The 25,366-nt window shown below is 41.2% G+C and overlaps 1 protein-coding gene across 4 annotated transcripts in view; it reads left to right on the top strand.

Annotated features, from left to right (window-relative positions):
* The window catches only part of LOC132881485 (peptidase M20 domain-containing protein 2-like), a 39,344-nt gene extending 15,156 nt beyond the window's left edge, over positions 1-24,188 (top strand). For 3 of the 4 annotated variants that reach the window (XM_060913985.1, XM_060913984.1, XM_060913983.1), the window contains exons 3-8: positions 2,260-2,408; positions 17,391-17,533; positions 21,265-21,419; positions 21,754-21,874; positions 22,427-22,534; positions 22,890-24,188. In XM_060913985.1, the coding sequence (XP_060769968.1) occupies positions 2,260-2,408; positions 17,391-17,533; positions 21,265-21,419; positions 21,754-21,874; positions 22,427-22,534; positions 22,890-23,017 (804 nt within the window). In that variant the 3' untranslated portion in view covers positions 23,018-24,188. The remainder of the gene's footprint in view (positions 1-2,259; positions 2,409-17,390; positions 17,534-21,264; positions 21,420-21,753; positions 21,875-22,426; positions 22,535-22,889) is intronic. The other variant, XM_060913986.1, reaches the window with a different exon arrangement.
* The last annotated feature ends 1,178 nt before the right edge of the window (positions 24,189-25,366 follow it).

Genomic DNA, 25,366 nt, shown 5'->3' with positions numbered 1-25,366 from the left:
CAAGCCTATGGAGGAAAAAGGGATGAGCAAAAAGAAAGGAAAATTACGAGTGCAGGTCAGAACCGATTGCATGTATGTGTCGGGGGAGTTGGCCTGAAGTATCACATGAGGTTTGGTGCATCTGCGATGGAGCGTGTCCGAGTAGGACGATTCGATTCATGAGCCCTATTCATTCTCTATGGGAAAAAAACAAAATAAAAACGACAAGAACAAGAGAACGGGCGCGTTGATCCAAAAGCTGTATACAAGCGCACACCACCACTTCGGGCCAGACGTCTCAGAGTTGGAACGGTGTCTCTATCTCGAAGGCCCTAGGAGGAGTAGTGGATCCAAAAAAACGTGTCGGAATAAGTAAACTTAAGAAGAACAATAGTGTGCTTGCCTTTGGCAAGCACGCTAATGAGATGAGATAATTTCACCCAATGAACAGGCATGACATGGCATCATGCAAACTTCATAACACAAAATCACACTGTGTCAAGCAATGGTGACACATAAAAAATAACTTCACACAATTTTGCAGGTGCAATTTTGTTAACCACCAAAAGTGACTTTAGTGGGTGCATTTTACTTTTTTCCGATTAAGTGACACTCATAACAAAAATGCCATGGCATCATGCAGTCTTCATAACACAAAATCACACTGTGTCAAGCAATGACACATAAAAGAGAACTTCACACAATGAACAAGTGCAGTTTTGTCAACCTACATGCAATGGTGGTACTACAGTCACATTTACAGATTAGTATAACAAATAGATTTATAGATATAACTCCTTACATTGGTGCCACCACAATTTCTACCACTTCATAACTTTTATCCCCCTTTCCTTCACAATCCACCTGGAATAACATCCATCTCTCTCCATCACTTCCCCATACACTGATTTCCCATCTTACTTTCCAGAAAACTGGCAAAGACCAGACCAAACAAGTTCTTCAGATCACAACAGGGGATCAATAAATATCATCAGAGCAGACTTGACCTCATTCTTGGCATTACAATAAGGTAGGCCTACTGGGTTTGAATTAAATGATAGCTAACGTTAAGCTAGCTGATACATCTCCTAACATTGACTAGCCAGCTAACTGCATGAACATTTCAATTGGGACAAAAAAACCCTGTCCTGTGGGGAAATTTTGACTGACTTTCCGCTTCTTTGTAAAGAATTTCCTTATGTTCGTTGTGTCTGGGGAGGGAGCAAATATTGCAAACAATTCATCATCAACCAAGAATACCCCATTAGGCTAAGCTTATTTCATTGTTTAGTTGAACATTAATTTAACGTGGCCGAGGGTTAATTTTGAGGGCATATAACAAAAGAATAAGGTTTTAGCAAAAGCTAGACATCGTGAGTTGGCAGTGGGGCTGACGTCACCTCCTCCACTTTCAAGCACCTTGCACCAACATTTCTCTGCTTGCACTGAGATTCACTTCACTTGCGTGCGGTGAGTTGTTGTAGGAAATGCCCGGAAAACCCTGAGTGGATTTTCAGTGGTCTGTGTATTCTCTTATCGATCAAGTGGAATGGATTCTTTCACGAAGCAATAGAAACAGCGCTGGGTGAACTAATATTTTATGTTAAATGTGGGGGAGTCCAGACGAAGAATTATGAAATGTGAAGGGGACACGTCCCCTTCACATTCAGTGGTGGCGACGCCCATGTATTAAACTCAAATAGTTAGTTTTCCATAGTAGTGTTAAATGCTTGATGCTTAGTTTATGCCCAGTGCAACTATTTATGTAGGTAACTGTTTAGCTAGCTAGGTTGCACTAATATTAGCTTGCTGGTGATTGTTAGTTGGCTAACAGTCATAGTTAGTTGCTTAGTAATTGGGATTTGAGTATTTTTATGATATAAAAGCTTTACATACCCACAGCATTTTCAAAGCAAATAAAAACATGTCTTAATTATAATTGGAGACAGAAAAATACTTCCTGTGACACATAAAAAAAATTCAAAATGCTTGTCCGTATGTTTTCGTCAGCTTCCAAGCTCTGTAGCAATCTAACTAATTATATGTGTAGAATGTAACGTATACAGGCTCTTTTTTTTTTTTTTTTAAATGCCTTTCTTATTGAGTGTAGAGTGAAGACCAAGACGTGGTAAATGGCCTAGAATTCATACAGCTTGTCTGTTATAAACCCTCTCCCTTCGCTTGCTTGGGTTCGTTTGCAGATTATTCAGATCATGCAGAGTACTTTGTGTGTGTGTCCCAGAGTGTTGGTTATGGGATGACTAATGATTAAATTATTAGGTAACTGTGTTGGGGACTCCAGCAGAAGAGGACGAAGGCGGGAAGGTGGATTTGCTGCGAGAAGGAGCTTTCGAGGATTTGGATGTTGTGTTTATGGCTCATCCCACTCAGAAGAATACTACCTATATGCCAGCTGCAGCTATGCATAGGTGAATCACTGTTTGTATTCATCTCATCTCATTATCTCTAGCCGCTTTATCCTGTTCTACAGGGTCGCAGGCAAGCTGGAGCCTATCCCAGCTGACTACGGGCGAAAGGCGGGGTACACCCTGGACAAGTCGCCAGGTCATCACAGGGCTGACACATAGACACAGACAACCATTCATACTCACATTCACACCTACGGTCAATTTAGAGTCACCAGTTAACCTAACCTGCAGGTCTTTGGACTGTGGGGGAAACCGGAGCACCCGGAGGAAACCCACGCGGACATGGGGAGAACATGCAAACTCCACACAGAAAGGCCCTCGCCGGCCACGGGGCTCGAACCCGGACCTTCTTGCTGTGAGGCGACAGCGCTAACCACTACACCACCGTGCCGCCCTGTTTGTATTCACTTATTATATTTTTTTAACAAATATGAACAATGGTGGGGCTTTGTTTTTGTATTAGCTGTTTAAGAAACCATGTTTTGCAATATATCTGAATTAGAGGTGGGTGATCTGGCACTCAAATAATGTAGTAATATTTTTGGGTCTATTTTTTTTTTTGCTGCGACAATATGGGAAAATATTTTCAAAAATATATAGTTTCACCTTAAAATATATTCATCATATTGGGCAGCCAACCATAACAAATGACTGCTTTAGTCATTGAATACCATTTCTTGCTCTTATCCACATATATTTTTATCCATATGCTTCATACTTATTATTATTATTATTATTATTATTATTATTATTATTCCAGGAACAATAACTCAAGAACTGCTTAACATAGAAACTTCTTTCAAACTTTTTTGCATAGGTCTTGGGGGAAACCACAATGGCTATGACTTCATTTTGATATTCCATCTGCATCCCTTTTTTTTTTTTAAATCCCTCTATATACAGTATCCATCTTTTCCCCATAGACTTTGAAAGTTAAAATTTTCAAACTGCTCCCATATGGTCAATTTTTGAAATAATACTTCCAAACTTATTAGACATGTTCTGGGCAGTACTATGAAGCACTCCACCTCTGTTCATGCTTCTAACACTCCTGCTTTCTGTTTATTTTCCCTCTCCCTTACTTTTCCTCCCATTGGTTTCAGTTCCTTTTTCAAGGCCTAACTGATTATCGAGATTAACAACCGAAGCTGGTAAACATCATTAGGTTGTAGCACCTTACATAAATACTGCAGAAGGTTTTCTAGGCTTGTATGTCTTCATCCCGCCATCCTCCCATTAGAAACCACTGATTTTTACTTCTCCTGCATCTTTTAAGGTAGAGTCATGAAATTCGGTTTATGGATTAAACTGCAAAAGTACAGCACTTAACTGCTTTTCATACTAATGACACTCATCTATTTTACCCTTCTATTCTTTCATTATCCTCTTCATCCTTCCATAGCAGTCCACTGATTTTATTACTCCTTCAGCTGCCAAACATTGTATGTAGGTTCAGTTGCTGAAACAAAGGAAACCCTTACCTTATCTGTCTGTCTATCTCTTGGTCATGGTCTCATTACTTTTTATTTCTGTCTGTCTTAATATCTTTTTCAATGTCCCCATCTGTTTCTTAATTTATTTCTGTTTAAACTCTGTTTAACCCCTCACTCACACTTTCTTTCATTCACTCTCTCTTTCAGTCACTTTCAGTCAAGGCAGGGAGGTACCAAGCGGAGACTTCAGCACTTCTTTAGTATAGGAAAGCTTATCCTCCCTGGTCAACCCCCCCCAATCATCCAGTCTCTGGAAAATAAAATGGACAACCTCCTTTGTTGGGTGGATACACAGAATTATATTCAGAATTGTCTCAGACAGAGGATTCAGATGAGTCCATAACATCAGCAGACTGCATGCATGTGGGAGGAACAGTGATTCTTGTTAAATAGTCTTGGTGTATCGACACTAGGGTAACATCCCAGTCCTGTTCCGGGAATTTGGAACATATTACCGTACTTTAAAGTATAGGCCATTTTATTTACAGAGAGAAATGCAATGCATTATAACAAGTGTTTTCATTTCTCCTTTGCCAGCGAGGACAGTGTACTCAGAGAACTGCAAAACATGGGCAGTGGACATGAGAATACCTATCCAGACACTGCTCTTGTTGTTTTGGGAAATTTTAATCACTGTAATCTTCAAAAAATGTAAATATTTAAAACAATTATTATGATATGTAGCTTGGCCGTTTAGCACTAGCTAACACTAGCAGCTGAGATAATAGATGTTTGCTAATTTTCTATAAAGTTGTGAGCATTACTTGCTGCAGGAGCAACAATACTGTGAACACTATTAGTTTGTTAAATGCCTGTAAAAGTAGAATAAACATTCAGAGAAATGTAATTTCATGTGGCATGTTCTAAAAAGAGAAAAGGAGATGGCAAAAATAGAGCTCTTTGGTGGTCTACAGGTTAGCATTCGGTGCTCTCACCATGCAGCCTGGGTTCAATTCCCAGTCAGGGGAAAAGTGTTTTTTTTTGGGGGGGGGGGCTTTTTGCACCTTTATTGGATAGGACAGCGTAGAGACAGGAAATGAGCGGGAGAGAGAGACGGGGAGGAATTGGGAAATGACCTCAGGCCGGAATCGAACCTGGGTCCCCGGATTTATGGTATGGTGCCTTATCTACCTGAGCCATGACCTGGCTGTCACCTGGATACATGGGGATGTGAGAGATGTCCAGATAGGGGGCTGAAGAGGTGAGTAGACAGTGGCTTTCATGGATGCGCCGGAACAGAGGAAGAAGAGGAGCTCTGGAAGGCTGCAGCAACAGCCCGCCTTACCAGCCACACCTGGGACCGCATTCCTCGCAGAAGGAGAGATAGCAGAAGGGAGCAAAAGGCAGATGACCAGCTGAAGCACTGCTGGGTCCAGGTGCTACAGGTCAATGGGGATAACCTGCATCCCAACCAGGAACTACCCACGGTCTACTTTCTGGTGAAGAGAGGGTTGCTGAACTATCACTGTAGCCACCAGGGTTAACCCTGTGACCACCTTGTTATTCCTAGGATTAATACCGACTCCATCATGTACCTAGCCCACTCCCACCTGCTAGGTGGCCACCTGGGACCCCATAACACACTGCAGAAGATCTGGGACCGGTTCTACTGGCTAGGAATGGTGGCTGAGGTCTGCAACTTCTGCCAGTGGTACCCACAATGCCAGTGGACTTTCACTTGCAGGCCAGTACTGGCCCTATTAATCCCCCTTCCCATCATTGGGGTCCCCTTCGAACAGGTGGGCATGGATTTCATAGGACCACAAATACATCTTGGTGATTGTCAACTATGCCACCAGGTAAGAGAGCCCAGAGGCCATCCCTCTCTGCAGGGCCACTTCCAGAAATATCACCAGGGAGCCGATCTTCAGCTGGGTCATAATCTCCAAGACCAGGGAACCCTCTTCATTTCTAAGCACCTGTGTTGGTTGTTGCAGGTCAAAGACCTCAGTCTACCACCCTCAGACTGACAGCCTCGTTGAGAGGTTCAACCATATTCTTAAGTGCATGTTGAAAAGGGTGGTAGACAAAGATGGATGAAACTGTGACTTACTCCTCCCTTATGTCTTCTTCATTGTGTGGAAGACTCCTCAGGCCTCTAGAGGATTAACGCCTTTCAAGTCCTTGTTCAGCTGATAGCCCAGGGGCCTATTGGACACTGTCAGGAAAGCCTGGGAGGAGTAGCCATCCCCATTCCACTCCCTTGTTGACTATGTCGAAGAGATGCAAGAGTGGCTTGATTGGGTGGCCCCCATCATACAGGAGCACATGCAGGCGGCCCAGAGAGAGCAACAGTGAATCTACAATCAACCAGCCCAACCTTGAGAGTTTCAACCCAGGGACCATTTGCTTCTCCCAAATGCAAGCTGCAAGTACCTCACTCACTGACAAGGCCCCTATGTCATCCAGGAGTGAGTAAGTCCTATGAACTATGACCTGTAACAGCCAGGTAAGGGAGCCCTTACCCAACTTTACCACATAAACCAACTAAAACGTTGGATTAAACCAGTGTCCGTGTGCTCAGCCTTTTCTGTCCCTTCCACAGGTCTGGCCAAGCCAGAGCAGGTCACTAAGTGTGAGGAATTAACATGTGACTTGATGCATGGAGTTTTGCTCTCAGGTCAAGAACATCCTGAATTAATTTTTTTTTGCTTTGAGAAGGTCCCTCCTCCCAGTTTTCTCTATTGATGTCTAAGATGCCATGGGGCTTGTGCCCATAAAGCATTTCAAACAGGGAAAACCCAGTGAAGGCTTATGGGACCTCGCGCACTACAAACAACAGTGTGTCTGGCCACCTATCCCAGTTTCTAGCATCCCCATGAATGGACTTACAAATCACGTTCTTAAGTGTTTGACCAGTCCTTCTGTTTGCAGATGGTAAACACTGGTACAAATTGAATTAATCCCCAAGAATCCGTACAGTTCGTGTAGTGTGCGTGACATAAAAATAGTGTCTTGATCAGTCAGGATTTCTTTTGGAATCCCGACTCAAGAGATAAGGTGGAAGAGTGCCTCTGCAACACTCCATGTAGAGGTATTGCAAAGAGGCTCTGCTTCCTGGTATCACGTTGCATAATCCATTATGACTACTACAAAGTGATACCTGCGTGCAGCTCAAACTAATGGCCCGACGAGATCCATGTCAATTCTTTCGAAGAGGATCTCAATTAATGGTAATGAGCACAATGGCACTCTTGGAATAGCTGCTGGATTTACCAGCTGGCATTCATGACAAGCCACACACCACCTGCAGACATTGGCATGAATCCCTGGCCAATAGAAATGAACCATAAGATGATTTAGTGTTTTGCCCTGACCCAAGTGCCCAGCCATAGGATTATGATGAGCTGCATGGAATAAAAAAATCCCTGCATCTCTTCAGGACCAACGACTGTGTCGTCTCTTATTTACAACCCCGATTCCCAAAAAGTTGGGACATGGTGTAAAATCTAAATAAAAACAGAATGAGACGATTGGCAAATCATGGAAACCCTACATTTCATTGAAAATAGTACAAAGACAACATATCACATGTTGGAACTGAGAAATTTTATTGTTTTTCGAAAAATTTCTGCTCATTTTGAATTTGATGTCAGCAACATGTTTCAGAAAAGTTGGGACAGGGGCAACAAAAGACTGAAAAAGTTGTGTAATGCTAAAAAACTAATTTGGTTAATTGTCAACCGGTCAGTAAGATGATTGTGTATAAAAAGAGCATCCCAGAGAGGCGGAGTCTCTCAGAAGTAAAGATGGGGCAGGGTTCACCGCTCTGTGAAAGACTGCGTCGGCAAACAGTGCAACAATTTTAAGAATAACGTTCCTCAATGTAAAACTGCAAAGAATTTGGGGATCACATCATCTTTGGTCCATAATATCATTATAAGATTCAGAGAATCTGGAGAAATCTCTGTATGCAAGAGACAAGGCTGAAAACTGACATTGGATGCCTGTGATCTTCAGGCCCTCAGGAGACACTGCATTAAAAGCAGACACGTGTCTGTAGTGGAAATCAGTGTATGGGCTCAGGAACACTTCAGAAAACCATCATCTGTGAAAACACTTCATTACTGCATCCACAAATGCAAGTTAAAACCAGATATAAACAATATCCAGAAACCCCGCCCCTTTCTCTGGGCCTGAGCTCTTTTACGATGGACTGAGGTGAAATGGAAAACTGTCTAATGAATCAAAAGTAGGAATTATTTTTAGAAATCATGGACCCCATGTCCTCCAGGCTAAAGAGGAGAGGGACCATCCGGCGTGTTATCAGTGCACAGCTCAAAAGTAGAGGTCTGCGCGGGACAGAATTTTCAGGCCCGCTCCCGCATTGTGCAGTCCCGCTCCCACAAAGAATTATGATTTTCAGTCCCGCTCCTGCCTGCCATATTTTGTCCCACTCCCGCCCGCAAACCCTGCATGATCAGACCATCGCGTTATTTCTCACGAAAATTCTTGTCATTGTTCATGTCATCAACAACAGCTCTTCTAAATTTGAGTGCCCTATCATCTACATGACGTGACACAGTTGTTGGATGGGGCAGGATATCTCGCACATCAAATTTGCCTATTGTGGCTGCCGTGTCAACTAAGTGTTGGGCTAACTGAATTAATCCCTGACCAGCGATGCTGTCATACAGGCGGAGGTCCGCAGCAACAAAATCAACGCATTTCTCCACGGTCTTTGCCTTCAACGCATCTGTCACTTTTGTGGCATTCCCTCTGAACTCCAACAATTGTTGTCCTTTTAAGACAGTACATACATGGCGATTCAGGCCTGATGTACCTGATTTATGGCCGTTGTATGTCAGAACCTTTTGGCACTTATCACAACAAGCAAAGGGCAGCTGATTTCCCTCTGCATCGTACACGAGTGAGAACGACTTCCAAATATCTGATTTCAGGACTCTTGACTTTTTAATGGTAAATGTACCTCTTTTTAAAGCAGCACTTACTTCTGAAGCACTGTGAGCTTCACTAGAGGAGCTCTGCTCTTCTGCCATGATCGGAGATCTCAAACATGGAAGAGCGGAAAGGAATCGGAAACGTACGCGAGATTAGACCACATCCACAAATTTAGGCATCTTAAAATGTTATTAATGCCAAATAAAATATCCAGCACAAATTATATATGATAGACATAAATTAATAATTTATAAATTTTATTTTAAACACGTTTTTAGTTAGCGGGACTGCAGCTTATCACCTCTCCCGCCCGCTCCCGCATTGTGCACTCCCCCTCCCGCCCACGCCCGCAATGAGCTTTCAAAATTTGTCCCGCGCCGCACTGCTTTGCATCGGGTCCCGCGGGACTCCCGCGGGAGTGCAGGGCTCTACTCAAAAGCCAGCATCTGTGATGGTATGAGGGGGCATTAGTGCACATGACATGGGCAGCTTGTACATCTGGGAAGGCATCATTAATGCTGAATGATAGAAACACGTTTCAGAGCAATATGCTGCCATCCAGACTAAATCTTTTTCAGGGAAGGCCTTCCTTCTTTCAGCAAGACAATGCCAAACCGCTTTCTGCACATATTAAAACTACATGGCTCCGTAGTAAAAGAGTCCAGGTGCTAAACTGGCCTGCTGCAGTCCAGACCTGTCTCCCTTTTAAAACATTTGGCGCATTATGAAGCGCAAAATACGACAAAGGAGACCCCGAACTGTTGAACATCTGAAATTGTATATCAGGCAAGAATGGGACAACATTTCTCTTTCAAAACTACAGCAGCTGATGATCTCAGTTCCCAAATGTTTACAGAGTGTTGTTAACAGTAGAGATGATGCAACACAGAGGTAAACACGCCCCTGTCCCAACTTTTCTGAAAGATGTTGCTGACATCAAATTCAAAATGAGCATATATTTCTCAAAAAACAATAAAATTTCTCAGTTTCAATATATATGTTGTCTTTGTACTATTTTCAATTAAATATAGCATTTCCATGATTTGTAAATTATCGCATTCTGTCTTTATTTACAGTTTACACAGCATCCCAACTTTTTTGGAATTGGGGTTGTAGTTTGAATGTCTTGTGTCCCTTGATGTAGCTTATTTTTAATAATACAAAAATGTGAAAAGGAAAGTGCAACATTAGGCTGGAGTTTCTGGCCATCAATCACTTCCACTTGGTCAAACGCGTGCCTCAGAGACTCCTCATGCATCTGTTCCAATGGGAAATCTCCAGAGGGATTCCACTGAGAGAGAGGATGGGTGGGGCATCATGATGCAGAGCTGATGTGGAAGGCCTGGGACCGCCTCCTCAGCTAACGTTGCAGCAGGACCCCCCCCCCCCAAAAAAAAAAAAATGTCCTACTGCAGGACCCACTCACTAACTGTTTTATTAACGTTTTAAACCCCGGCCAATCTGTTCCCAGGATAAGTGGATGGGTGATGCTTAGGCTAACTGCCACCTCCATACTATGCTTTTCTCCCCAGAAATCAATAATGATTGGCATGAGCAGATATTTGTGAACATCCCTGTGTATATACCTTCACCAATAGTGCATTTCCCAGTGCCCTGCATTGAATCAGGCTTTGATGCATGGAGGTCTGATTACAACCAGAATCAACCAAAGCCTGATGTGTACTCCCTTGAATACTCTCAGAGACCTGGTACATTCTTGCTCGGGGGAAGCCTGTGGCGCATCAGAAATGCTAATCAGAATCCCTGCCTCTTTGCAGAAGTGCTGATCCCAGGAAACCCCAGCCTTCCTGCTGTGCCGGCAGACGTGCCTGGACTTTCTCCTGATTTTGGTGAGCACAGATGACTTCACCTGTGGGAAGAGAGAGAGAGAGGAGGATAGTGGTAGCACAGACGCAGGAGAAGAAAGGGGTAAGGAGACATAAAGACAGACACAAGTGCAGGGAATTGGGCCCCAGTCTCTGCGGGGCTGGAGTAGGGAAGGAGTGAGGAGAGGGAGGGGGTGCTTTCTCACCACACTTCAGACAGTCTAGAATATGAAGTTTGTCTTTGACAGAGAGTATCTTATGTTCACGAGCGTCATGTAATGAAGACGGGTGACTGATGTCATTTCGGGAAGAGTGGTGATTTAAAAAAAAAAAAGACAGGCAAACATTTAAAAAACGTAAGACAAAGGCAGGGTTGTGGAACCGGCGATGGTTGAGCAAGGCACAATCAGAATATCAGAGGTAATCACAAAGGTAAAGTTCAAAAGCATGTCAAAACCAGTAAAGCAACACAGCACAAAGGCTGGGTAATGCAAGACACTAGGTACAGTGCGTATACTTCGAAGTCTGTGTGGTTTTTAGTGAGTCCTAATAAGCACGGGCTGTGATTGCCCTCGAATTCAGAACAGCTGCATGATAATTAGTCCTAATGGTGCTGTGCACGGATGTGACGACGAGTAGCCATGACAGAGTAAAGACTCAAGTGAAACTGTTTCTAGCTTGTTAAAAAAATAATAATAATTTTAAGGGATTTTTGAAGCCAGTTATTGCCATTCTTGATAATTGTTAGTAATTTGACACCTAAGCGAGGCTAGTTAAGCCTTTGTTTTATGGTGTTAACACATATTGTTAACTTGACTGCGGACTTGATTGCTTATTGTTTGTCTCTAGGGGGAAGAGGAGCGCGTTAGTAGAGGACCTGGGTTAGATATGCATGCATATAATTGAGGAGAGGATAACCCAACTGTTATAGGCTAATTTGAACCCAAGGAACAACTTGGGATGTGTGCCGAATTCACTATCCAGGGCGAACAGGCTGAAAATGACCAATCCAAGATGGCTGCCGGTAGCCATATTGAAAATATCAATTTTTGAACCACTCAGCACAGAAGTATGTGCAATACCTTATTTTATGGATTTTTTGGTATAGGGAATCCATTAGTGACATCCTTTTCATGATTGAAGGAAAAGGGAACAAGCTATGGTCAAGGGCAAGGTTAAAAAAAACACCAAAAATTGGCCAAAATTGCAGTTTTGCAGAAAACATGAGAAACACCTGAATAACACTCTCTTTGGGTGTGGCTACTCTGTTTCTGTGAGTGGTGAAGGGTGTGTGCGCGCGATATGTAGTTTATTCTGGTCAAGCTATTTCAAACATGAAATCATGGAATTGGGAGACCTATGCACATAATCTAGGAGAGTATAAGAAAGCAAGCTTTTGATTAATATAAAGAAGTTGTATTTTCAATTGTTATGGTCAAGGGAATGATAAAGTGAAAAATACAGAACAAAACTTGAGTAGGCAGTAATATCTTGAAAGCCTAAATGTTTAACAGCCAACAATGCAACTTTTAACATCATATTATTACTGTTTACGTGTCACATAAACCAAGATCAGGAACATGAAGAGTAACACAATAATAATACCGTAATACTGGTGGCCATCTTGGATTGGTCATTTTCAGGCTGTTCGCCCTGGATAGTGATTTTGGCACACATCCCAAGTTATTCCTTGGGATCAAATTAGCCTTTAACAGTTGAGTTATCCTCTCCTAAATTATGTGCATACATGTCTAAGCCAGGTCCTAGACTACATGGTGCCATGATTTCTGGTCTTTTTTTTTTTTTTTTTAATATATAAAGACTCCAGTTCATTGTTATTAAAGGTGGGGGACAGGAACTTGGTTTATTATATGTGAAAGTTTGTAGTAAAAGAGTTTGTTATAGTGGGATTGCAGTGTACATTGTGCCACCATCAATTTCATTCACATGGTTAACACATGCATCCTCCCAACGCTCAATGTTCATCCTTGTCAGTGTTAATAAATATCATAAAAATGGTAAAGAATCATCATTGGAAAATATCATGAGGAATTGTAGTTGAAGAAACAGTTGTTGGTATTGAACTTTTATTTTACTGAGTTTTAAACAGCATAGTTTTTATAGATGGAATGAACAGAATGATATTTTCAGGATATGTTCATCAGCTAATGCTCACTGTGCTGTTTGCTCAGTTCTCCAAGTACTTGAACTGTGTGCAGTTTGTTCCTGGTTAGCAGGCTTGTAGTACTGGAGTCCAGGTCTCTGACTCGAGTCCGACTCATGCCCTAAGTTTAAGGACAGCTGACTTGACTTGACTTGGACTTGAGCACTGATCACTCAGACTTGAACTCGTAGATTAATTGCATTTGGACTTGTAAATTGGAGATGAGGACTCAGATTTTTTTTCTTAATTTTTTGTAACGTGCCATAATAATTTGGCACAAGATATTTATATCTACATTAAATTTTATACTCATTTTGTGCAAGAGAATGCAAATTCACCTGCTCATATGGTATATTCAGGAGCAAACTAACATTAATATCGCTAAAATGCCTGAAGAGAATGCCCCTAGGATTGTCTGCTTTGCTTATACAGACTTCTCGTGCAGTGGGGAAAATGCACTGCTGTGTGTTCCATATGTAGAAGAGCTATTGAGGAGATGACAGGGACAACCTCAAACTTCAATCATGATTTGGCAAGACTACATCCAGAGAAGTAAGCAACATGCTATGGTCATTGCTCTGTGGATAACAGGGCATGCTTGCTGACCGATGAAGTCGCTAGTGTTAACCCTCTCTCATGTTATTTGCCCTGTTGATAGCGGGGCATGCCAAGCGATGAACAAGCTCTTTATGTGTAGCTTATTAACTAAAATGGGGCAGTCAAGCAGTAATGTTAGTCCAACACAGCAGCAGAGACGGTTTTACTTAAAGGCAGCAACAACCATCATCAAATGGTGTGGTTAGAGTCTTGTTGTTGGACTCTACTTGGATGAATAGTGGACTTGACTCGAAATTTTCTTTAATGACTTGGACTTGAACACTGGGGATTCGAGACTGGACTTGAGGTTTAGTGACCTTGACTACAACACTGCTGGTTAGTTTCTCCCTTACCCGTAATGAGGTTGAGTCATTCCAGGAAAAAATGGTTGTGCGACAGCTGATTTCATTGAAAAGTCTCGGAATGTATGTGCATAAGAAGTTATCTAGGTGATCTGAGGTTTATAGAACCATAGTAACGTTTGTAACTAGTGGGTGGGTGGGTGGTGGTGTTTGCTTGTTTATTTTTAAAACATTACCAAGATATGAGGAAGTGCTGTTCTACTTGAGAGGTGGCATGGTACATTAATGGAATTTACAAGCATAGCTTACTCTCAAACCAGCCATGTGGAAAAAAAAATCTCAGCTTTGACCTTCATAGGTTGTATGGAAATCCCAGAGTAAATTTTTCATGCCTTTCCACCCCTTATCCTTTTTCAGCTTGCATGTCAAGTTGATTAGTGTTGTATTGGCCATATTTGGCCAATATCATTGAAATTATATTCTGGCAGACTCAGGCATGGCATTGTCAGGATTTAAACACATGAACTTCCAGTGATGGGGCAAAGGCTTTTTATTTATGGTTTCAATCAAATTTCGTATTGATTATAAAATACTACTATTGACCTTTAAAGCACTAAATGGTCTCACACCACAGTACCTGAGTGAACTTCTGCTCCTCTATGACCCACCATGCCTACTTAGATCAAAAGGTGCAGGCTATCTGCTGGTACCTCATATAGTGAAGGCTACATCAGGGGGCAGAGCCTTTTCTTACAAAGCTCCACAGTTATGGAACAGCCTTCCAAGTAATGTTCGGGAATCAGACACAGTCTCAGCATTTAAGTCTAGGCTGAAAACATATCTGTTTAGTCAAGCCTTTTGTTAATGGTGTTTATGAGGTAAAGGTGTAGATCTAGAGGGTCCTCAGACAGAGTGTTTTGGTAAACTGGGATGTATGGATGCTGTCAGTCCCCACTCGCTTGCTCACTCGAGTTTGTTGACGGTGTAGTGGCTGGCTGCTTTATGTCCCGGGGCTCCCTCATGCCTGTGTTACCTTCTGGCTCTCCCCTTTTAGTTATGCTGTCATAGTTAGTTGCCGGAGTCCCTGCTTGTACTCAGTGCAATATGTATACTGTTCCTACTTATTCAGGTGACATTGGGCATACCTAACAACCCGTGTTTTCTTTCCCTCTCCCCCTCCCCCCAAAAAAATCTGTCCCTCTGAGTTACATGGAGTCAACAGGAAATCTTTTGGTGGAGAGGGTGGAGACCTCGACTGGCTCTCGTAGCCTGCAGGGAATCGCCCGTCAGACATTCTGTCGCATGTCCCAGACCCGGTGAAATGTAACTGAATTGTCTTGGCCAGCCCTAAGGGTCCCATCTGCATCTCATCATTGCTGAGGAGCGTGCTCCCATCACCCAATCAAGCATCCAGCCAGAGCAGGTCATGATATTTTTTAACCATATTAACATGCCATTGTTGTGTATTATGCCTGATGTCAAGACTCTCGTCTCTGCGAGCCTACCACACAGATTTAAAGTGCTGATGACACGTTTTTTGACATCTTTGGCGATGTTTTATAACATAAAAAGTAATTCCCGATGATCCATATATTAATTCACGAAGGCGCCTATTTTACAAGTTATGATAAACGCGGCTATTTGGGCAAATTTGACAGGGCTGCAGCACCCAGGAGACGAAAGAGGAGGAGGAGCTATATGACGTCAGCGAAAGAACCTTCCTCCTAACTTGCCAGTTTGTTGTTGATGCGACAGGTGTTCAGTTTGTCATTATTAGTATTATTATTATACATTATTTTATTATGCCTTTGCGTTGTGTTGCCGGCTTTTGCTCCAAAACCTACAAGGATGGGGTAAGTTTATTCAAGTTTCCCAGAGATCCCGAGCTGCATGCGAAGTGGGTGAAACAAGTCAGGCGCACTCGTGACAAGTGGGAGCCCTCACCAACATCCGTCCTGTGCTCTGAACACTTCGATTTGGATTGTTTTGACACCCTTCCCAGCTTAAAAGAATCTCTTGGGTGTTCAGTTCAGCACAAACGTGTGTTACTACCATCAGCAGTGCCTACACAGTGTTGCCAGACTTGGAGGTTTCCCGCCCAGTTGAGCGGTTTCAAGTGCATTTTGGTGGGTTTTGAACATATTTTGGGCTGGAAAACGTCAGCAGTATCTGGCAACAGATACTGCTGACGTTTTCCAGCCCAAAATATGTTCAAAACCCACCAAAATGCACTTGAAACCGCCCAACTGGGCGGGATTCCTCCCAATCTGGCAACACTGCCAGTATTCTGGAGGGGGTCTACTAGTAGCTATGCCAGATCCAAAGACAGTCCTCCTGTCAGAACATGTGTTGTGAAACGACATAAGAGAAAGGTACGTAGAGCTATAGATTCTACATGATAATCATAAATGTAATCATAAAGTCGGCGTGATATCAGTCATGTATTTGCTTGTGAAAGCTTGCGGCTTTCATGTAACTGCCGCCTAGCAATGAGAGGCAAAGGGTAAAGAGGGTAGGCTATCATAGATTCTATTCAGAAGAGATCAACACAATTCTAGACTCCCAGAAGAGGAAGAGCTAGCACTAGAGAGTTCACCGGCGTTTTCATGCGCCATTTCCATTGAGTAGAACCAGAGTAGAACAGCCAGTGAACCGCAGCGTGTTCTTCCGCTGACGTCACAACATGACCACGAGCCATGGACCCAGTTTTCTTGCGCTGTGCAATTAAAAGTTGGATATTCACGTAACAACAGCTTCTTTTCACGTAATTATAACAGAAATCTAACATGTTTGCCATGTTGTATAGTTTATTTAAGAAATTGCATAGAGTCATGTTCGTGTCATCAGCCCTTTAATACCTGTGTCATTTTTAGGGCATACCTAACAACCTGTGTTTTCTCTCTCCCCCCCAAATCTGTCCCTCTGAGTTACATGTTGGTCCTGGGATTGAGATGCTGGCCTCTTCTGCCCCTTGGGCCTGCTTGATCCATCCTGGTGCCCTGTGTCTGGTCGGAGTTTTATCGCATCGCTCCTGTGGAGGACGGCCCCATGAGGACAGTTGAGGGTTACACCTGGAGGATGCTCTGGACTTTTACAGTAATGCTTTTATGGCTGAGGACTACAGTTGACTTGCTAACTTTAGGACTGCAGTTGTCATGAACAGTTTTGCACTCAAGTTTCCATCAATGAAGAGTTACAACATCAACGAAACTGTCTTCATGTTAAAACTGTTAATGTTATAGTCAGGCTGTCTGTTGTTGCCCAAATGAGGATGGGTTCCCTTTTGAGTCTGGTTCCTCTCGAGGTTTCTTCCTCATGTCGTCTGAGGGAGTATTTCCTTGCCACCGTCGCCAGAGGCTTGCTCATTGGGGATAGATTAGGGATAAAATTAGCTCATGTTTTAAGTCGTTCAAATTCTGTAAAGCTGCTTTGCGACAATGTTTATTGTTAAAAGCGCTATACAAATTGACTTGACTTGACTTTATGGTCTTTTTTTTTTTTTTTCTTTTTTGAAAGATGGAAAAAAATTTATGTTCTGCATCACTGGTGTTTATTTATTTATTTATTTATTTATTTATTGACCATGCTAAAACTCCTTTAATGAACATAAAATTCTATTATGCTCCTTAGAGCATGTTTATGTGAAGTAGGATTAGAAATAGGCATTTATTTTTTGCTATTTGTGCTTCAATTTGCAGTGTGCTGGTGAAGTATCATGGACGTGCGTCTCATGCATCAGCGTATCCCTGGGAAGGTGTAAATGCTCTAGATTCAGCTGTCATGGCCTACAACAACATCTCGGTACTACGCCAGCAGCTCAAACCTGACTGGAAGATCCATGGTGAGTTACATCATTAACGTCATTCACAGTAACCAGAATGTACAGTCAGCTCCAGAAATTTTTTTATTTTCTTCCTCTCTAACCGGCCTCCTCATCGCCCTAACAGTAGCTATTGGAATTTCATGCATGTGGCTATATTTATAGCCATTGTCTGATTTATGACATGCAAAACACTTTTTTTTTTTGTTTTGTTATATTAATTTGTAGATTAGATTAGATAAAAGATTAGATAAAACTTTATTGATCCCTTTGGGTGGGTTCCCTCGGGGAAATTAAGAATTGTATAATTGTATATTGTATAATCTTCCCCATCTTGATGAATGACTAAAAGAATTTGGTCTCTGTATCGCCTCATATTTACACCCCAATGAAACAGAAATTTAAGGATGATCACAAGTTGCTAAACACCTGGTTGAGCTTAAATGAAGTAAAATATCAGTGGTAATATGATTTATTTCCAATATATTAATAGGATTTCCTAGGGATGTCAATAATTGTGATGTATGGTTCTATTTAAAAAATATATATTTTAACTGTCACTTCCCCACGCTCTTGGACAATATCCGAGTGCCCTGTTTCCGTATTGTTTTTTTTTTTTTTTAACTTATTAGGCATGTGACGATATACTGTGCAATGATGAATCATGATACAAATTTGTGACTTCAAATCAATTTTTAAAACTGAATCATTATTATATATATATATTTTAAATTCCTCTTTTAATTCCTCTCTGTTTTTGGATGTACAATAGTGGGAATACACGTGACTTGACCAAAGGTGGAAGTAACACAACTCTAAAGTTGCAAATACACGCGCGCACGCACACAAAAAAACAAGCCAGGTCTAAATTGCAAAACAACTGTTGTGTGATTGTACAAATAGATTTAACAAGAAATTGGAGGTTTCTTTTTACAGACTGGTGAAAGCTAAAGAAAATGGAGGTAGTACAAATGTTCATAAAATTTTGTTAAGAAAAGGCCTATGTAGGTGCAATTGGTAATTAAGTGATCAATCTCATTAAATCAGTCTCATTAAATTGAATCAATACCATTGAATCATTCTCATTGAATCGTTTTCATTGAATCATACCATTGAATCAGTCTCATTGAATCAGTCTCATTGAATCGTTTTCATTGAATCAGTCTCATTGAATCATACCATTAATTTTGGTGCCTAATAATAAATTACCAAACAGCTAAATTATGGTATATTCTAAATTATTATGATCACTTACCATATTACACAACCTATATGCACCTTGGAATTCTTTGAGGTTGGGTGACTTCAAGGAGTATGGAAGCAACACAGACACAGTTTAACAAAATAATTGAATTTATTATAACAAAGATAAAAATGAATAATGTCATTTGAAATATATACAAATATGATATATACTTGATGAGCGTGCATGTTTTATCTGAGGTATGTGTATCACCACGTGGAAAAGAATTAGCTCTGAGTTGCTAGCTAAGATGTGTTTGTGTGTCCGCGTGCTGTAGGCCTTTGTGGCCTAAGCAAAAGGTTAGCCTAGCTTGCTAACGAGACAAAAGAATGCTAGCTAAGGTGTTGGTGAGGCCTGTGTGTGGCCTGAAGAAAAGATTAGCCTAGCTTGCTAACGAGACAAAGGAATTAGCCGTGTGTTTAATTTCACTAGCTTATAACAGTTTTAAATCCACTGAAATCTTGATGCGGTCAAGATACGTGTAATAATGAAATTAAAGTGTTAGACAGGAATAGAGAGAGAGAGCATGCAAAGCCTATCTATTAAACAATTGAGAGATTAAAACAAAATAGAACAATCATCAATTCAACACGCTGTGTGTCGACAGTGTAAACAATTAAACTGTTCCTGAGTTTAAATTCACACTACTTCAATAAAAGCTAATTCCTAAGACTAGGTTTTATGCCCAAAATTTGCCAGTCTTACTTCAGTATCTCGCCTCTACGCGAGATTATGAGATGATGTTCCGAGACTTTTGGAGTTTCACCGTGGTGGAGCATGTGAGTCGCTTCCCGTGGTCGCTCGTGATGAAAAGAAAGTCTCTGATCAAAATAATGTGCACAGCGCTTTAATTAGGAGGAATTCCGGTCGCTCCTAACTTTTAATTAAAACTGCTTTGGGCGGCAGTTTGTACGTACTTGATAATAGACAAACAAACCGGCTGTAGCTCAAGCTGAGTTTAAAATCGCGCGATTCTAGGATCTACCGTGGCCAAAGGTGAAAGAAAAGCGCGAAACTCTGATTCTTGAGGAAAAGAAAAGACGTCTTTATCTGGTTTGCTGGTGGAGCAAATCTCTGTGTGTCCAGATGGCTTGAAGTACAAGATGGAAAGAGAAAGTATGGCGGATTTCCGGGTCACTTATGCCTTCCTGGAGGATGTGACGTTGGTGATCCCGCCCCGGCGTGACGCAGGTCAACGCGGAAGTTGGCTGATGGGAAATGTAGTTTCTTAAAGGGACTGTGTGTTGTACCTACACCTATTTGTTGTTAACTTTTTCATTTTCAATAAAAGGAATATTTTATTTAATAAGCTATTATATTTTACTCCAACCTTTTACAAATGTGGATAAATTATTGTTGGCTATTAACTAAATGAAACAAAAGTAATACTTTAATATTTAACAAAAGGAATATTTAAGTTGATAATAGGAAAATAAATGTTGCATTTCTCTTGGTAATAAAATTTTCTTCATTGTATGTATTTATTTATTTATTTATTTTTACAAATATATTGTATCATGTTCTCCCCGCATCCGCGTGGGTTTCCTCCGGGTGCTCCGGTTTCCCCCACAGTCCAAAGACATGCAGGTTAGGCTAACTGGTGGCTCTAAATTGACCGTAGGTGTGAATGTGAGTGTGAATGGTTGTCTGTATCTATGTGTCAGCCCTGTGATGACCTGACGACTTGTCCAGGGTGTACCCCGCCTTTCGCCCGTAGTCAGCTGGGATAGGCTCCAGCTTGCCTGCGACCCTGTAGAACAGGATACAGCGGCTAGAGACAATGAGATGAGATATTGTATCATGAACACAGTATCATAAATTGAATCAAATTGTGAATTGGGTCAATCATTGTGTGCCTACTTTTTATAGATATTTTTTGTGGTTTGCACTGTTCTCTCTTACTGTATGGTTATCTGTGAAGGTTTGTCCATTTACGTTGTAACGCTGCAATTTCCCTCAGGATTGATCGATCTGTCTATCTATCTGATAAGGATGCATAGGAGAGGGCATAGGACCCTGGAGAACCTGGAGAGATTTTGTATTGAGATTGCATGCTGGTATTAAAAGGAGGTTGCACTAGGGCTGGGTGCATGAAGCCTCATGAAGCTTTGAGGCTTTTCCCAGATTGTGCTGGGAAATGTTTTGAAGCCTCTGTATATCGAAAACGGCGACATCTTGTGGTTTGCAGAAATCACAGCAATGATGAACTCAAGAGTGATGATTTAAGCTGCTTTGGATAAAGAACCTGCACCCTTCATTTACATAAACTTTCAGTCTGATGTGCACAAATAGAAACCTAATAACACAATGTGTTGACTATCACCTGATAATCTCATTTATTTATTGACGTATGGCTATAAATAGCAAATAGAGGTCAATATTATCGGCAATGTGATGCAATAAAAAAATGTTTAACTAGGGTTACAGCTCAGCAAAATGTCAGAGTACAGGTCATTACACATTCACTGTACAGAACCTTAGTGTTGCTGTGTGTTTGTGTATCGATCAGGTATCATAAAGCACGGAGGTGTGAAACCCAACATCATCCCTGACTACAGTGAGCTGGAGTATTATTTGCGTGCCTCCTCACACCGAGACCTGCCCATCCTCAGAGCCAAAACTGAGGCCTGTTTTCGTGCTGCTGCTATGGCCACAGGATGTGAGGTTGGTGCACAACACTCTGGAGCCAATTTCCAATGATGCAGCTTTCACCTTGCTCGCTGTTTTGCTGCTCAGTTTGTGATTGTTCACACTCCCACACACAATCATACACTTGGATCATAAATTTACAGCTGCGGAAAAAAGAAAAGTTTTTGCATATGTCTGTGATCTCAAGTCAAAATGACCTGAATATACTGTTTATATTATCATAAAATTATGATTCTTAAAGTACTCATTAAAGCACATAAAGCATCAGGATAGAAGAATCATCAAAGAAAACAGATCGAGGTAGAAACGACGCATGGATCATGTTAAAACAACTTGTGTCTTTTGTCAGGTGGAGCTCCTGTTTGAGAAGAATGAGTTTTATGAAGTCCTGAGGAACCGCACTCTGGAAGACCTGTATGAGGAGAATGGGAAAGCTCTTGGCATGAAGTTCTCCACAGAAGGCTTTTCAGGTAATATAATAATAATAATACAATCAGGTTTTTTGTTTTGTTTTATTTATTTATTTACTAGCAGGTTACCCGGTGTTGCCCGGGTTTTGCAAAATTCTGGGTTGCCCCCAGACTTCCATGTCAAATTTGGTGACGATCCATTGAGAAATGGTGATGTTAACCCAAGACAAACAAAAATCCACCACCCAGGGGCCCCCTGAGGCCTGTACATAAATTTTGTTTATATCTGAAAAATTCTGGGTCATCCCTGGACCTACTTGCCAAATTTGGTGAAAATCCATTGAGAAATGGCGACATTAGCTCAAGACAAACAAACTTTGCTACTTATTATATAGATTTATTTATTTATTTATTTTCCCACCAGGCATATCTTCTGACTTATTTTAAGAGAATTTTTGCTTTCAGTAGTTCATCAACATTAGTTAGAAAAGACACTGATGTGGTGAGAAAGAATGCCAAGATGCTTATATCATGTTTATTGGTTAAGGGTTAACATCATATTCTGTGCAAGCTAAGCTATTTTTGTGCTTTCACTGTCTTTCATATAATCAGGTTCTACAGATTTTGGGAACGTGAGTCATGCTGTTCCAGGGATTCACCCTTGTTTCTACATTGGCTCTGAGGCACTGAATCATACTGCAGAATACACAGCTGCTTGTGGTGAGTTTGAAGATAAAGAAGAACACCGCCCTCTGTCACTCTACTACTATTATTATTATTATTATTATTATTACACAACACAATTTAGCCTTCTCAAAACTGAACAAAATTCAGAGTTTGATTCTCATACTTTGTCATGCTTGTTGTATTTCATGCCATTTTTGATCTGAGTGGAGATATGAGTACGGTTACCATTTATAGTGAATTGTGTATAATAATTATATATTATTATTTTAGGTTTTAGTTAAAAGATGAAACGAAGTACTTTAAGACCATTCCTTAATGCATTATGATCCATTCTGCAAAAGAAGAGGTTTTTTTTTTTCAATTTCATAAAATGAAGCTGTTTTTGCAGGTGCAGATGCAGCTCAGTTTTATACTCTTCTTGCTGCCAAAGCTTTGGCCATGACGGCACTGGATGTGATCTTTAGCCCAGGAGTGCTGTGCAAAGTCAAACAGGAGTTTCGGGACCAAGCTCAGTGAGGAGAGAAATTGCAACAGGAGAAACATAGAGCATTGGAGACCAACATCCATGAAACAGACAACTGAAGGGTCTAATACTCAACAGTAGGGTTGGTTCGATACCGAAGTTTTGGGTTCAGTACAGTACCTGTCATGTTAGAATGGTAAGGGTACTGCTTAGGTACCAGTGCAATAAATAAATATTCACGCAAACTCATTAAATTAATAAACATCAAAAATTTAATTGTTTAAACACTGCATTAAATGAATGAAAACATTGATTTCCTGCTTCTGTCTGGGTGACGGGTGTAGAAAGAAGGATTTATAAGCAGGCTGATTTTACAAACATCTGACTAAGGTTATTTCTATAGCCTTGTTATCTTTCATTCATGAATTAATTAAGAAGTAGACTGCTAAGTAGGCTAAGAAGACAAACGGCAGCCTTGGCGCTGTCACCACAGTGGCTGGCTGCCGGTTAGCCCCATGTAATGTTAGGCCGGCTAAATTTACGTTACAAGAAGGCTAGTCTGTTAGCTAGATTCAGGACAGTAATATTATGAATAAGCTAAATATGGACAAAGTTCAGTACCTATCATTTAGACAATCTTATTTTCAATTTATGTGATCATGATGTGCACCTTCCATTCCTGGAATTCTTTGTACAAATTGGGATGTACATGCATCAAATGTCTTATCAGGTTAGACATATTTCCTCCTCCCACCACATATGACTAAAGGCACCCTTTACACAAAGGTGCAGAAGGAGACTCCACCTCTTCACTATCACTCAGCCGAAAAGCAAAATATCATCGTGTCTTGCTCAGGGAGCCTTGTTTCTCAACAAGTTTCAGCAATCTAATGTCACTAGTTTGTTCAGCCGAATCCATAGCATTTTCCCAAACTTGGGTAGATAACTGGAAGTAATGTGGCATGGTCACTGGTCAGAGAGAGAGCTCTTCCGCTGTTTTGTGAAATGATCATATCGTACCAGTTCAAATGTCAAATTACCAGTAACTGGAGCAACCCTACTCGAGTTATAGTGACTGACTTCTGAATTGAGTCTTTTAGTTTCTGGTTTTTTTTTTTTTTTGCATTTTTCTTAATTTCTTGAAGTGTTAAATCTGACATGGCATTTTTTTTACTGATGATTTGAATGATTCATACTTGCAAATGAAGTTTGAATTTATACTAAGAAAAGGAATTATCTTTAAAAAAAAGCTCAAAGGGATTCTAAATCTTTGTGTGAGAAGAGTCAAGTTTATTTGTATAGTGCTTTTAACAATAAACATTGTCGCAAAGCAGCTTTACAGAATTTGAACGACTTAAAACATGAGCTAATTTTATCCCTAATCTATCCCCAATGAGCAAGCCTGTGGCGACAGTGGCAAGGAAAAACTCCCTCAGACAACATGAGGAAGAAACCTCGAGAGGAACCAGACTCAAAAGGGAACCCATCCTCATTTAGGCAACAACAGACAACATGACTATAACATTAACAGTTTTAACATGAAGTCAGTTTCGTTGATGTTATAAACTCTTCATTGATGGAAACTTGAGTGCAAAACTGTTCATGACAACTGCAGTCCTAGAGTTAGCAAGTCATCTGTAGTCCTCAGCCATAAAAGCATTACTGTAAGAGTCCAGAGCGTCCTCCAGGTGTGACTTTCAACTGTCCACATGGGGCCGTCCCCCACAGGAGCGATGCGATGAGACTCCAACCAGACACAGGGCACCAGGATGGATCAGGCAGGTCCGAGGACCAGAAGAGGTCAGTATCTCGATCCCAGGACCAACATGTAACTCAGAGGGACAGATTTTTTGGGGGAAGGAGGGAGAGAGAGAAAACACAGGTTGTTAGGTATGGCCAATATCACCTGAATAAGTAGAAACAGTATACATATTGCACTGAGTACAAGCAGGGACTCCGGCAACTAACTATGACAGCATAACTAAAAGGGGAGAGCTAGGGGGGCGTCATGGCTCAGGTGGATAAGGCGTGGCGGGTCATAGAGAAGCAGAATTTTACTCAGGTACTGTGGTGCGAGACCATTTAGTGCTTTAAAGGTCAATAGTAGTATTTTATAATCAATACGAAATTTGATTGGGAGCCAATGCAGTGTGGATAAGACAGGCGTGATATGGTCATATTTTCTAGTTCTAGTAAGGACTCTTGCTGCTGCATTTTGAACTAACTGGAGCTTGTTTATGCACTTATTGGAACATCCAGATAGTAAGACATTACAATAATCCAACCTGGAGGTAACGAAAGCATGAACTAGTTTTTCCGCGTCATGTAGTGACATTAAATTTCTTCTATCTAATTTGGGTTTCCCCGGACAGACATGACATCGCCACAACTTTCTATCGTCC

The sequence above is a fragment of the Neoarius graeffei genome, chromosome 2 (assembly GCF_027579695.1).
Source record: "Neoarius graeffei isolate fNeoGra1 chromosome 2, fNeoGra1.pri, whole genome shotgun sequence".
Classification (NCBI taxonomy): domain Eukaryota; kingdom Metazoa; phylum Chordata; class Actinopteri; order Siluriformes; family Ariidae; genus Neoarius; species Neoarius graeffei.
Note: the sequence above shows the minus strand (reverse complement) of the source record. Positions and strands in the feature narration are given on the sequence as shown.